Source organism: Vigna radiata, chromosome 4 (genome assembly GCF_000741045.1).
Source record: "Vigna radiata var. radiata cultivar VC1973A chromosome 4, Vradiata_ver6, whole genome shotgun sequence".
Lineage (NCBI taxonomy): Eukaryota > Viridiplantae > Streptophyta > Magnoliopsida > Fabales > Fabaceae > Vigna > Vigna radiata.
The window spans coordinates 2,363,722-2,380,160 of record NC_028354.1 but is presented as its reverse complement, the minus strand read 5'-3'; the positions used below and the strand labels follow the sequence as shown (position 1 = coordinate 2,380,160).

The following is a 16,439-nucleotide window of genomic DNA, read 5'->3' as shown; positions in this document are numbered from 1 at the left end:
TCTTGTCCAACAAATTGCTTTTATATAAACTCTTAATTGTGTAGTCATTGAGGAAAAATTTTCGTTGGGAAAATAAGATGCATTATGTGTGTTGACGTCTTAGACTAGGTGAACAATGCTTAATTTATTGGGTGAGACATGAGTTGGCCAAGCGAGAATTATATATATATATATATATATATATATATATATATATAAACTAAAGAAAACATGTCAAATGTAAAATTTGTTTATTATTCACCAATAGTGTTATATTTTATCAATATAATGTATTTGAATATTATTTTAGGGTAATAGAAAATTAATTAAAATTTATTAACGATTAAATTATGGCTTATTTAAATGAGTTATATTTTATGATAATGATTAATGAGATTGATGAAATTTGTATAAATTTGGAGTTATACATTTAGGATGATGTCTAAACCATTGTTTGAGTTGTATATTAAATATTGACACCGATATTGTAATAAAAACTTTCTTATTTCACTAATGATCTAAGTTAAAGTTACATAGACTACGTTATCAAGTGATGAAAAATTAAATGAATGACATGTGTAGATTTACAAACTTTGAATTATAATGAAATAATGTTAATATGTTATTCTCAAATTCATTTGTAAATCTAAGTACTAGTTTGGATCTTATGTTAGTTTTTAGTGAAACATATTTATACGAGTCTTTTAGAAAATGACAATCAATATTTTAAATATCCTTTAATGTATATATTAGTTTGTATTATATGATTTTCGTATGTTTTTATTATATTGAAATTGGATTGTTATAGATTACTAATACAATAATTCTTCTTGTATACAATTTTTATATGTTATAGATTTATTTTCAATAATTTATTTTTGTATTTGTTGTTTATTTGATGACATGTTATCACAATACTATATGCGTAAACAAATATAGGCAAAAATTACAAATAACATCTAAAAGATAATAAAGACTTTATTTTATATTTTTTAAATATATATATATATATATATATATATATTATGTTTTGGTTATATTTTAAAATGCATCTTCTATTTAGATTTTCAATATAATGGATAGGTTGTTTTTGCTATTACAAGAAATATAATGTTTTGTTATGACAAGTAAAAAGTTGAAAAATGTTATTTCTATTAATAATTATGAATTTTTACATTGTGCAGTTTTGTATTGTAAGAAAAATTTCCAGTGACTTAAAACGTATAGTTTTTATTTGTTTAAATTTTTCCGAAAGGTTATGACTAAAATATTATTTTTCTATGAAAAATATGATTATTTAAGAGTAGAAAAGATCGGAATGGCGACAATATATAGCATTTTCCTTTTACACTATTAATTATGTTGTTTCTTTTTTAGGTTGTCGTTATCGAATTTAAGGCTACAAATAACAGGAAACATTTTAATTAAATAGTAATTATCATTTGAGAATTAATTAAGATGATCATTTTATACGAAATTTTTCATAATTAATGGAAAAGATTCTATTTACAAAGGTTACTGTTGGTAATGCTGAAACCAAAGAATTTAGATGGAGACACTTTTAAAATTTAACTATAATTATCTATAAATAATGAGTAGTAGTTATTAGTTTTAACTTAAATTAGGTTTAATTAGTAATACTTAGGAGTTGGAAATATGCATAACCAATTTTCAAAAAATTAATTATGATTTTTAAAAATTGTAGGGTCATTACTTAAGAGTATTGATTGGTTTGAACATTGACTTAGTCTTAGAAAACTATTCTATAATTTTATGCTTTTAATGTAATAACTTGGTCATATTTGTAGAAATTATAGTGAATTTTTTCATCTTAGTGGCTGATGCCATCGAAAGATAATAAGTAGATTAAAATATTAAACTTATTTAATTTGTACATAATCATTGATGTGTGATTGTGCTTACATATTATTATTATTTTCTTAAAATTGGATGTGTTTTAGAGACAATTACGATTCAAAATGGATAGAAACTGGTTTTATAGAAATAGACAAGAATTTTAGAAAATTATAGCTGTCATTATTGATTGCCACTAATTGGTGGTACAGACTCTATCGAATTATATTGAACTTTATTAATATTTTTATCTTAAAATTTTAAATTTTAGGTTTGGAATGGACTAGAAATAAATCATGTATATTAGTTATGAATTTTAAAAAATATTATTTTCTTGTGAGCATAATGACCTTGTCAAAATAAATTCATAAGGAATTTTATGAAATTATATTTTTCTCGTGGGAATAATTACTTTGATAACTTTGTAACAATTATTTTTCGGAATTATCAATAATTACAGGGGAATAGTTGAACTAGGCCAGTATTCTTCTCTGAAATTTAATACGTTAGTTAGAAATCGGAAATTCCCATTACCAACTTTTATAAATTAAAGGTGGATTTTTTTTTTTCTTTTCTTCTGTGTTGCACTAAAAAGTATTATTAGAAGTATTTGAGACATGTGGTTTGGAATTTTTTTCATTTTAATATGAAAGTTTATTAACCTTTATTGTATATTAGTGTTTGACCTAAATAGCAGTTTTTTTTTTTTTAATTTTTCTGTTGTAAAATTATTAAAGGCTACAATAGTACAACAATATTGATGTGTCAGAAAAATAATAAAAGGAATATAAGAGTAAATTGTAAGTGTCTTTTTCTTTGACATATAGATGCCGTGATCTAACCATCTACTTCTATAACTTTCAAGGAATGGATGTCCCACGATCTTTGTCCTTTGTCACCATTATTGATATATAATATCTTTCGTATTTTCAGTTTTCTTGTAATCTAACTCATGCCCTAATATTTCATGTCCATAAAAAATACACAGAAAATACTTAGTTAATTATGCAAAAAATAAGCATCTTTAATTTTTTTTTCTTTAAATATGTTTATATACTTACGCGATATATATATATATATATATATATATATATATATTATTTTTCAACTTAATAATACTAGTACAATAAAAGAAAATGACATCGGTTCTTTTCGTGTATAGGCACCGTTCTATAACCGAAGCATATTCAGACAATGTAAAAAAGATAAACTTTATGTTTCGGGTTCTGAACCGAGTCAAAAAGGATTCGACTTTTGTCTTAGTTCACAGAGTTCATAGACAACCAAGGCATTAGAATGTTTTTAATTTTTATAACCTCAATCGATCGGAATTCATCAATGCTCAAGATTACCACTGCGAAATGTCTTCAAGTTTCGATTTTTACGTCTAAGGGTGTTGGACGTTAGGGAAAGCTTCGATTTTTAAAAAACTTCGATTTTTAAGAAGCTTCGATTTTTCATCCTGGTTCAAAATCTCACAACCACAACTTCTAGGGAGCAACAAGGGGTCAAAATTATTTACTTCTCTCAATCGCATATTCTCAGCCCTTAGTTGTTGCTCGTCAAAAGACATTTCTCCACTAAGGCCTCCACAATTAGGGCAAGAAGCATGACTTACTATGATGGGCGGCGAGGGCCATGACAGCAGTGGGGGCGAAGATGACAGCGGGGCGACGATGGCAGATGGGGCAACGACGATGACAACTGCAGGGACGAAGGCAACACCCAAAAAGTGAACAAATTGCAGCTGACTGGCAGCGACGAAGACAACACCCACAAAGTGAAGGAATCTCGACGACAACAGTGGTGGAGGCAGCGCTTGGGGAGAACAACTGTGGTGGCGACAACCCTTGGAGAGAATAACGGCGGTGGCAATGAAGCAATGAGTATAACAGAGGAATGAAGAGATGAAGATAAATGGTGCAAAGGCAAGGCAACAGCACGAAGAGCGCTGGAATGAAAAGAGAGAAAAAGGAAGCAACGCGAATGAAAAGTGTTGGAGTGTTGAACTTATAATGGAAGCAGGAAGCAAAACTGAAGTGTTGAACTTATGCTGGAGTTTTGAAAAACTGAAGCTTATATGCTTCGCTTATTAGAAGACTCGTTGCCCAATACCCTTTCAACACCAGTTGCAGCTATACCCGAGGTAGTATCTCACGCCTTTATGCCTCGGTTCTGCATGAAACTGAGGCAGTATCAGCATTTCAGTAGCTTGACTTGACGTGTTGCAGACAATATCACCTTTTCAGCAGCTTTTCAAATCAGGCAGGTGATGTTTAGGCATCGGTTCCCTCTTTAACCGAGGTGGTAGCCCAGTTATGCACTGGTTTCATCTGAACTGAGACCTGTAAAGTCTCTTTAATTACGGAAGTGTCACCGCGTTTGGATAGGCAGCGGTTTGGTATAAACAGAGGTCTATTGTGTGAGTTTAAACGCATATTTTATACTATTGTCATAATCAATTATCAATTACACGGTTTAAATAAAAAAATCAATGATAATTTTGGTTGACTATTTTGAGTAAAATTTCTTTTAGTGGATTATTCTAAGTTAAACTTTTCTTGGTCGATTATCCTGGACCAAATTCATCTGGTCCTTATAGGTTAAGCTTCTTTGATTCGAGCTCTTCTAGGCTAAGCTCTTTTAGGTCGAGTTCTCTAGGCTGATCTCTTTGACATATCACGCATGGTCGACAACCCTAACCAAAAGACATGATTGACTGGTTGTAGAGTGGTTAAATTAACAATCATAATGACAAACCAACTTGGTAATGTCAATTAAGGTATTAAGACCAACTTCTTTGACATATAACCCATGGCCAATCACCCTAATCAAAAGGCATGTCGACTGATTGCAAAATGGTCAAATTAAAAATAGTAATGACGAATCAACCTGCTAATGTCAATTAAGGTAATTTTTGCATCGTGATTAGGTTGACAAAATGGTAAAAGCCCATAACAACCACTATAAATAAAGCTCTAAAGTATTATTGTTATATATATGCATCACTATATTAATACTATATTGATAGATAATATACTAACTTTAGCAGCGAAGTGCCTTCTACAAGTACCATCCGATTGGACGAGAAGACTAGACGCAACGCCCGTTTGGTTACAAAATGGGACATGAGAACCCAAGCGGCATGGACAAGAAATTTGGGAATTGATAGTACTCGGCGTTAGAGACCTACCACAAGCCCGACATATACATCCCGAAACATTTTGGCACCCACCGTGAGGCCGAGTGAGTGCCTCTCTTACTCTCATTGCAACCATAAGGAATTAGATGAGTAATATAGTGGAAGCATTCAACCGCCCAATCGTTTGACCATAACCTCTCAACCTTAACCGCATGGCCTTCTTCAACCTCAACCTTTTGGTTGTTCAACCTCAACTGCATAGCCTACTTTGATCTCGACCTCTTGGTTGTTCAACCTTAATCACACGACACTCTTTGCCTTCAACCTCTTAGTTGTTCAACCTCCATGACACGTCTTTCTTTGGCCTCAACCTCTTGGTTCTTCAACCTCAATTGCATGCCTCTCTTCGGCCTTAACCTCTTGTTTGTTTAGCCTCAACCATACGACCTTCTTCAACCTGAACCTCTTGGTTGTTCAGCCTCAATCTTTCGGCCTTAACCTCTTGGCTTTATTCAGCCTCTACCATATTGTCTCAATTGACATCATCATTTAAGCACCTCTAGGCTTCAATAACTTGGTCGTTCGACCTCAACCAGTCGTCCTAACCTCTTTCGACCTCAACTAGTTAACTTTTTAGTCTTGACATCTCAACATATCGGCCTCATATGCATCTTTGCCTCTTTTGACCTCAACCTGTCAACTTTTCAGTCTTGACAGCTCAGCTGTTCGACCTCATTTTCATCTTGGCCTCTACCTATTGACTTTTCAATGTTGACTGCTCATTCGATCGGTCTCAACTGCATCGTCATCATTATGTCTCAACATAGCTTCATTTGGCTTCATCATTTTAGCCTCTCTTGGCTTCAACAACTTGGTCGTTCAACCTCAACCATTCATCTGGCCTCTTATGGCCTCAACTTGCCGACCTTTCAATCTTGACAACTTGGCCAATTGACCTAATCTTCATCTTTGCTTCTTACAACCTCAACATGTCGGTTTTTCAATATCGGCAACTTGGTTGATCGACCTCCTCTATGTCTTTGTCGTTTAGCCTCAACATAGCCTCATTCGACTTCATCATCTCAACATCTCTTGGCTTCAACAACTCGGTCATTCGTCCTCATCTACATCTCAACCTCTTTGGTCTCATTATCTGTCGACTTCATTCTTGAAAGCTCGATCTTATCCTGTTAGCCTTACCTTCTCGACAAACTGAGGCGATCAAGCAGTCGATCAAGGGAGAGTTTGTCCAAGTGAACCCCTACCGCACTCTTAAATAGGTCCGTCAATAGAGCGTTCAACCAAGTGAACCCCTACCGCACCCTTCAACAAGTCGATCAAGGCAATTGTTGTAGAAGCTGACAATAAAAGAAAAGATCACGAACAAAATATTTCCTGAGGCATGTAGATCACTGTCCTTAAGGACTTATCCGCGGTGTATTGCGCAAACCCCCTAGGATACAACAAGAACTTCTTAGAAATTTTTGAAGATCTCAGAACTAGTAAGGAACTCTAAAGAGAGTAAAAGAATAAACCCTAAATATTTTTAGGAGAAGAAGAAAAGATAAAGAATGAAACTAAGAGAAGAGATAGTGAGAGAAGAATGATTCTGATGATGAGTTTTGGAGTGGAGGAGATGCTCTATTTATAGAGTTCATGAATCAGACCTATGATCCAAAAATCTAAAATATCTTTTAGAAAAAAATAATATTTTAATAAATATTAACGTTGCAAAACATTGGCAACAAGACACTTTGGAAATATCTTCAAAACCCTTACCGCACCTTATAACGATCAATCAAGGGAGAGTTTTGAAAACAACCCATGTCGAAACACTCACTTTAAAAACGGTTGAAGCTCATCTAATCAACGTACAATAAAGTGCACAATTAATGGTTAAGGAAGAGTTCTAACTAAGGAACCTCTCCTGATTGAGTTACAGCTTTTGGCATATGCGCCATGTACTGAACGGCCAAATCTAAACTGCTTTGCAAATTATTTAATGCTCGGACTTAGGGGGCCTATGTATCGTATGTCCATCTGGTCAATCTCAGATGACAAACCATCAATCGAGTGGTCTAAACTTTCAGACTGATGACACCCTTGGTTAACTACTTTGGGGCAAGCTCCTTTGGGCTGACTACCCTAGGTCGAGATCCTCTGGTCTGAGCTCCTCTAGGTCGAGCTCCTATAGGTCAAGCTTTTCTGGGCTAAGCTCTTATAGGTTGAGCTTTTAGACATATCACTCATGGTCAACCACCCTGACCGAACGACATGGCCGACCGATTACAGAATAGTCAGAATAACAATGGTAATAATGAATCAACCTGTTAATGTCAATTAATGTGTTTGGGTTGTTATTAGACTCACAAAAAAAGTAGAAAGTCATAACAATCGCTATAAATAAAATTCTAAAGTATAACTTTCATAGACATGCATGACTGCATTTACATTATATCGACCAATCATTTATTGACTTTAGTATCAAAATGTCTTCTGTTAATATCATTCGACCGGATTAGAAGACTCAACCCAACACCCGTTAAACTACAAAACATGGCATGAACACCCTAATAATATGGACAAATAATCCAAAAGTTCGACCGGACTAGAAGACTCAACCCAACCCGTTAGACTACAAAACATGGCATGAACACCCTAAAGACATGGCATCAACACCCTAATGATATGGACAAATAATCCAAAAATCAACACTAGTCGACATTAAAGACCGACCATAGACATGATACATACATCTCGAAAAATGTAAGTATATATACATATGTGTGTTGTGATGATTATTCTCTTTATTCTTCATTAGAAGATGTGAAAGAAATAAAAATAATATTGCTTGACATTCCTCCTTTTTTTCGTTTAATATTCAATTCCTTGACGAACAACACAACCCTGAATTACTATGGAAGAAAAAAAATAATATATATATATATATATATATATATATATATGTGTGTGTGTGTGTGCACGCGTGTGATTTTGTGATGATTATTCTCTCGATTTATTCTTAGTTAGAAGGAAATGTGAAAGAAATGAAAATAATACTCGTTGACATTCCTCCTTCTTTCCTTATTCAATACCACGAACAAAACACAACCCTGGATTAAAGATGTTAGATGGAAGAAAAACACATAAAGGAAAAGAAAACTTATTAATTGGTAAATGATGTATGACATTGTTTGAGAGTATGTACGGAAGTTGTACTGATTTCCAGCTACGTAACAATAGGTAGTATCTATGCAAAATCTATACCTCCGTTAATATGTAATTTTTTCTAAGGTTACTGATGAAACTTCTTTCTTGTTGATTCGTGTGACTAACCTATACTTTCGAATTTCTCCTATGGATCTTCCCCTCCTAGCCATCTCTAATTGCTACCACATGATCAGATTTATTAAATTTCCCGCCTCCAACTGATGCTTAAAAATAAATAAACCTCAACGACATGCATCAGAAACAAAAAATTATGCTTTAAGAGCAGAATTGGTTCTTCGTGGAGGAAGTGGTAACAGGTTTCTAATTACAAAGCCATTTCCCCAAAAAGCGGCAAGACAGAGACCCAATACAGCCATGGCAATGACAGAACATGCAGGAGGAACTGCCTGACTACTATCCAAAAATTGGGTTGCAAGAAGGCCTGCAAGAGTGGAACTCTGCATTCCAGTGCACAGAGAAATGGTCCTGCTCACCTGTTCTTCTTGCCTGTGACAGTATTTATTGTATTAGAGTTGAAATATGACACAGTAAAATATTCTTGGTCTTGACAAGTTTTTACTCATTCATCTTAAGAATAAAAGCTATTTCAAGAAAATTGTTAGACGACACACTTCAAAGATAGGTCAAATCAATAAATCTCAGTCAGAAATATAATAGTTTTTTGTATGAGAAATGTCTATTTTTATGTGTCATTATTATTTTATTTCAGATCTCTGATAACAAATGAAGGATGCTGAAACACCACCCTTCAATTTAAAGACAGCAATTGATGTATATAGCCAAGCAGATTATGTTTTCTGAAGGAATTTAACTTTAAAGCACTTCATTAAAACATATACACGCTTGTTTGGATACAAAGTTATATGAACTTTTGAGAGCTTCTTTATTACAAAAAATTCTATATTTTAGTAAATAAGCTCTTAAAAACACTTCAAGCCGGTATCCAAACATGTCATAAATGTCAATTTCACAATACCAGTTTTAATGTTTTGCCAATTTCAATTTCAATTTTCATCACAACATCTATTTGTCAATAAGAAGCTCGGGTAGCTAGGTCCTAAAAGATCAACTAGTCACAGAAGAGGGCACCAGATGGAGACACATACCTCAACGGTGGAATCTTGGACAACCAATACCCTAAAGTGAAGGCAACGAGATGGAATGTTAATACTGGAAAAACCAATCGGAGACCTTCGCCTGACAAAATTTGACTCCTGTTTAAAGCAAGAGGGCCACCAATGCACATCGAAGTACAAAACATAGCAACAAATGGCATCACAGGTTGAAGAACAGATACAATTGGCTTTGCATATGCATTGAGGAGAAGACCAAGGGTCACCGGAACGAGAACAACCTTTCAAATATTTACAAGTAAAACAGTCATTAAACCAAATTCAAGTATAATATCACAGAAGCACTCACTAGTCTCTACACACCTGCAGAATTGACTTTGCCATGGCAACTGGATCAACTGGCATCACTGAACCAATCAGAAGACCAGTTAACAGTGGTGTAACAACAACTGATGCAATTGTGGTATAGCTTGTGAGAAGAATGCCCAGGGCTACATCCCCTTTGCTTAAAAAGTTTGCATAGCTGGATAGCTGAGCCCCAGAAACACAAGCTGTGAGGACAAAACCTGCATAAAACATCCTAGACAAACCAAAAGCCTTCGCAATGAAGACGCCAAGAACAGGCTTAAGCATATATTGTGCAATTAACCCAACGGTAAGTGGCAAAGGTCTGCAGCAAAAATGAAGATAATGAACATTGGAAGAAGCTCCATGACTTTACGTGTTGCAATCTTAAGCAGCAAACAAAGAAAGTAATAATGAAATTCTTACCTCTTAAATGCAAGAGCAAAATCATCTACCGATAGTTTTATTCCAATAGACAACATAATCCCACCAAGAGCAGGTGCATATAACTCTTTAGATACCCTGCTCAAGTTAAAACCACTCTCAGTTCCTCATTTTCATTCTATTCCACCATACACGCTCTCACCGAATAACAAAATTATAAATTCTAACTGGATAGGGATAAGAACAACTAGAACGGAAAAATAAAATAACTTCGACTTACTAACACATCATAGCTGTTTCTCATTACAAAGGTCCCCACTGCCAATACTATATCCTACAAGCAATTAATCAAACACATCATAGCTGTTTCTCATTTTACTAGTCACTAATCCTTAATAATTTCAATCCAATTGGATTCCAGTAATCAAAATGTAGGGGCACAAAATTCCCATGTACACAATAAATAAACTAGTTTCTTTTGTTAAATAATTGTAATTTCATCTCGAAAATCTAAGTGTAATTAAAAACGAACTAAAAGACAGCATGGAATATCTAGGCCAAACTCTAAATGAATAACAATCTGTAGAATAGTATTTAAGTTTTGTCCATAAGCTATCAGATCAAGAAGGACACAATCAGAACGAAAAAAATCTTTGAAGCACACAAAAATCCATAACAAACAAAAGGTTAGTAGTGATAGCAAGTCGTTAATTAAAAAAATACTTTATTAAATAACAAAACCAGTATCAATTTCCTTTCCCATAATTAATCTCTTAAGTAGACACTGAATCACAAACAAAAAACAGACCAGGAAAAGAAGAAACATGCAGCCTTAAACAAGATCAACCATGGATATATATTTGTATTAAGATTACAATTGAAAATAAACTTTTTTTCATAAGATAACTTAAGTTTATAGATGACCAAAAACTAAAATATGGAAAAACAACTAAAGAAAGTATCCGTAATAAAACAGTATAAACTTTTTCAGTTAAAATTAACCCATCCATGAATTAAAAAATAATGAGAAAGCAAATTAGGTTATTTCCAAATTAATTTTAATTTTACAATAAGTGTTAGAGAACATAAATTTATTAATTTTTTTAATAAAAGAAGAGAAGCTCACCAAGTGAAGGTAGAAGGTTGAGCGAGAGCGACAACGGCAGTGGCAGCAACAACAACGGGAAGCAATGCGGACAGAAGCTGAGACAAGTCTCGTCCTCTCACTTCCCCAACGGCGTTTCCCTCGTCAGCGCCGAGAGAGAGCAGCGGGAACTTCCCCGGATGTCTTCGGAGGAAGGGGAACTCGATTCTGCCGCGGAACTGCGAGGTGGAGCACGCGAAGCTCGACGCAGCGCCACCTTTCTGAACGGTCCGCGGCGAAAGGGAGGCGACGGAGCGCGAGGAAGGCTGGAAGGGGAAGAGGCGGAGGTTTGTGGAACAGGCGATGGGAATTGTGGCCATTGGTGGCGGTCGCCGGCGGAGATGGTGCGGCGGCGAGGCTAGAAAGAGCGGAGGTAGAAGATGAGGTTATGGCAAGAGTTGGGGAGATATGGTATGATTGCGAAATTACGTGAAAGTGAAACAGAGAAAATTGTGTGATTGTGCAGAATGAGATGATACTTGGCTGAGTTTGTTTGATCGGGTTATATATGTACTGTTTTAAGGGCACATAAGTAACTGTTTAAGGAGTTATTCAACTGTCTTAAGCACAATATACTAATCTCAATCATTTCAGAAGGTCAGTATCCTAATTCTATGCAATAAAATAATAAAATGGAAATTATTTTTATTCATGTTTCTAAATATTACTGCCCAATAAAATTATTTCAAACTGACAAATAAATAATATTGAAAAATTAAAAATAAAACTGTTGTAATTGTATTGTATTATTAATTATTAATTTTGTTATCCAATCTCTGGACCAGTTTTAATTACTGTCTAATTTAATACAAGACTCGGTCTCAGTCCAACTGATCTATCATGAGAAACATGGCTTTTATTAATTAACATACTTATTTGATTTTATTAACAATAGCTAAAAAAAGTATACGTTGAAATATTTTATTTATCAAATAGGGTTTCTTAAAATTGTTTTCAGTTCTTATTATTATTTTATGGATAATGATATTTAGATAATATTTTTTTGACAATATTTAAACATTGATTATGTGTCAATCTGTGATTGGTCAAAAATTACTCCACAATAATGTTTATGATTATTATTATTGATTGTGGAGTAATTTTTGACCAATCACAAATTGACACGTAATCATTGTTTAAATGTTGTCAAAAAATATTGTCTCAATATCATTATCTTAATTTATATGCTATGCACTTTTTACTTTTTGAATTTTATTAAATTTAGTTAAAGTTTTCTGTTTCTATCTTTTACAGTTTCTAGAAAAAAGAAATTATTTTAATCCTTTATTATTAGATGTATCAAAGTGGTTTTTTGTCGTCGTCAAATGGATCACTAAATTTATGGTAATTTAACCAAACTCAATCAATCATCTACCGTATCAATGATCCATATTTGCATATTTCAAAAAAGTAAAATAAATAAATAATAATTTTAGATAAAATATATTTTTTTTAAATGTAAATCATATTAATAAAATTAATTTTAATATATGCATATTAATAAAATAACACTTTTGTTATTTTTCTAAAATATAATTACTGTTTTATAAATGAGTTAGTCTTGTATAATTCTAATTAGGCTGTAGGTATCAAGTACAAAAGGAAAATTGTCATTTGACGTTTACCATTTTCATTTACTTTCATCTTATAATCTGATTTTAGTAATACAATGGTATATTTAATTAATAAAAATAAATGTAAACAAAATTTTAAAGTAAAATAATATGATTCGTTGTTGTGAAATAGTATTATAAAAATGGACAATAATATTTTAATAATTTTTTGACAATAAAACACGTATCATTATTTTATTAATATATTTAAATTTATTATAAAAAATTATTTAAAACAAATTAATTACAAATTGTTACGTTTCAACAAATTATAAAAAAATTGTTAAAAAGATTTTTACCTATAAAAATATGATTATGTCATATCATTGTCAAGGAAACCACGTGACAAACAAAAGTTATGAATAATTTCATAATCTTTGACGGGATTGATTTCTTTAACCTTGTTCATGTGTCATCATGTGTCAATTCCATATCTTTGGTTTCAGAAGGACAAATTACAGTTATCTTTTTTACGTTCTCTTGTTTTTCTTTTTAGGATTTTGGTTAAATATGAATTAACCAAATCAATTCGATTTAAATTTTTTCGTTCATTGGACTAACAAATAATTATTATTTTTAATTTAAATCAGAATGTAATTGATTTAAGGTTCTATAATTAAAATAAAATTAATATGTAAGTCATTTATATTGTATATTAATTTCATAAATATGTTTAATTTATTGAATTCTCTTTTTAATGTTATGTTTAATTTATTGATTTATTTTTTTAATGTGAATTTCAGTAAAAAAAATTCATGCATTTTCTTAATAATAATATTTTTTATGTTTTTATTTAAAAATGGAATTATATATGGAGATTAAATGTAGTGAAAAAAAATGAAGAAGATGAAAACAAATTAAAGTCATCAAATTAGAAATGTATGTGGAAGAATATAAATTGCATGAATCTAAATTACTAAGGATAAATAGAAATATGTGAAGAAAATCTACAAAAGTAATGTTCCAAATTGTAACGATTATTACTCGATTTTTTATTTTTCTTGTTTATAGCGTTCACAAAATGTTTGAATTGTAATCATAATTTCTCACACTTTTTTCTACACTAATAGTTTATATATTTTTTTTTCATTTATCTAATAGTTCAGGTGAAATAAAATAAGAGGAAAATATATATTTTGAAAGAATTGTCTAAAACTACTGACTTTGTGTCAATTATGTCCAGTGAGTCTATGCTTTGCAACAATTATCATATGTCCTAACTTCCTTTTTTTTATCTCGAGTAGTTCATCTTTTGATTCTATCAAATAAATGCTTTTCTTGATGCACTGTTTGAATTCTCGATTATTTTTCAATTTTAACTTGTTGGCTTTACCTTAATTCCCTTTTTATTTTGATTTTCTTCTTTCAATTTCCTATGTAATCATATCCTTCTTACTCTTGACCTTGATATCTTCGTGTTTTGATGTATTTATCTCGACACTTTCTTTTGTTTTCTCGATTTCGATACCCTCAACATCCCTACATTACAACTGAATTCCCTCATTAACTTATTTTCTCATGTTGTTTGAAGATCAATAAAAGTATTATTAGAAAAAGAAGGAATAATATATAAATAACATTCAATCTCCTTCTCATAGTATTAGAAAGGTATAGGATGTAATATATATGAAGTAAAAATCTAATGTGTAAAATATTATGTAAAAATTATAATGTATATAAATATGTAAAAACACATCTTCAAGGTTATATATTTTTGTTTTATCAAATTTCAAGTATAATATAATTATCTCTAAAATAGTAATTAAAATTCAAACTATATTATATTTGGAAAGGGAGACATCACATTTAGATGTATCATAGCAACATTTAATGTGAGGCCTCTAAAATGCGTTCATAATAAGATTTTTCTTTTATTACAAATGCTATCTTATACAATTCCAAATAAAAAACAAAAGGAGGAACGATGAATTGACTCAAGTATTGTAAGTTATCAAAGACATGGTCATTGTTCTATTATAGAATTAAAGACTTGAAGGAGCCCTTAAGTCATAAGGCTTAGCTTACTTTAGGAGAAACAAGCCTCCACAACTTTCTAGAGGTTATAACCCAAATAAAGCTCAATGATGGATTAAGAAAATGGGGAAAATATTGTGACAATCAAGTTTCGCTTCACATTGCATTAATCACGGTCTTCCCTAAAAGAACCAGATACAATGAAATTTATTGTTACTTTGTTAGAAAGAATGTGTTCTCTAAAAATCACTACTAATTTTGTCAACTCTTGCGATCAGTTGATTTAAATGTTCTTCGAGTCCCTTAGAGACTCTTGAAGTACCTGGAAAACACTAGAAGGAAAAGTTGAATAATGTTATGGGAAAACCTTTCGCAAAAGAGATACTATAACAGTCTTGTCAAGGATTAAAGGATTTATATAAGTCATTAAACGTTTGACTTGAAAGTTTTGTTCAAACTATAGTTCTCAAACAAATATTTTTCAATCTTTAAAACAAATTTGTTGTAGTGTTTTGATAAAGCAAGCTCTTAAAAAGATAGTGTTTAGTGACAAGAGCTTTTATCACGTTTAAGATAGTACGTAACTGCAATTGCAAGGTTTGTAAAAGAAGTGTTTAGCAAGATTAAAACAATAAACACACATTTATTTTTATATTGGTTCATTCCATCGAGCCACGTCCGATTCTCCTTTAAGATCTCTTAGAGGGTTCCACTATAATCATCAACAAGATTACAATTGAGGATTCTCATCACTCCTGGTATCACCTAGTTACTCCATGTAACCCCCGTTACTCTGAATAGAATTGAGTTTCACCCATCCTTGGTTGTGTAGTATTCTTCATCACTCTTGGTATCCTTAGACACTCCTGGTATCTTCCCGATACACTATCAAGTTGAGTTTCACCCACTCCTGATTTCCATTAGAAAAACTTGTCTAGCTGTCGTTTAACCTCACTGAGTTAAGCGTTAAGTGTTTGAATTCTCTTCAAAATTTGCAATCAAGCATATCGCTTACAAGTTCTTAGACGATTACTCTCGTAGAGAGATGTGTATACAATATAATTCAATCTAATACACTCTTAGAGTTTTTCTCTCTTCTTACAACAATAAGCTTATGATTCCATGAAGCTTGAGAGTATTTTCGTTTTCTTTTGAGATTTTCTTTTCTTCACATATATTTTCCTCTTTATTTGTGTGCTTATTCTTTTTCCCTTTTCTTCGAAATTCTTCAATATATAGGCTTCAAAAAAATGTATGTTAGATAGTACTTTGCTTTGATCTTTGAATATTCTTAGTCTTGTCGTAAGTAACAACTGTTGGTTAAAGTTAACTTGTCAGAGCATACGTGTTTTTTCAGTTCTTTATCAAAAGTAGGTTGTACAAACTTTTTGGCATGACTTTTGATAGAGAGAACATTCCTTGAATGTCATTTTTGTCTCTAACGTCCACTTCTGATTTGTATAGGATGAAGCAAGTGGATACTTGACATAGGTAATTTGCAGAGTAGAGAAAATATGCATGCAAGCAAATATGTTTTTCTTCTTATTACTTTTGTTGTTTTTAAATGTTGTGCATTTAATGGAATTTAATGTTTGCTTATAACAACAAAGTGTTTTTCACATTTTCTACTATTCAGGTAGGATTTGACGAGCATTTAACTAAGATACCAAGAAGTTTATGAAGATTTCATGGTTGGATGA

At 32.1% G+C, this 16,439-nt stretch overlaps 1 protein-coding gene across 1 annotated transcript; it reads right to left on the bottom strand.

Moving 5' to 3' along the window:
• Nucleotides 1–8,122: 8,122 nt before the first annotated feature.
• On the bottom strand, nucleotides 8,123–11,649 carry LOC106758115 (probable sodium/metabolite cotransporter BASS3, chloroplastic). The gene is made up of 5 exons (XM_014641038.2): nucleotides 11,135–11,649; nucleotides 10,051–10,146; nucleotides 9,643–9,949; nucleotides 9,313–9,560; nucleotides 8,123–8,692 (listed from the first exon to the last, which is right to left on the bottom strand). Exons 1-5 carry the CDS (start codon nucleotides 11,470–11,472, stop codon nucleotides 8,455–8,457), a joined length of 1,227 nt encoding a protein of 408 aa, XP_014496524.1. The 5' UTR covers nucleotides 11,473–11,649; the 3' UTR covers nucleotides 8,123–8,454.
• Between the last annotated feature and the right edge of the window lie 4,790 nt (nucleotides 11,650–16,439).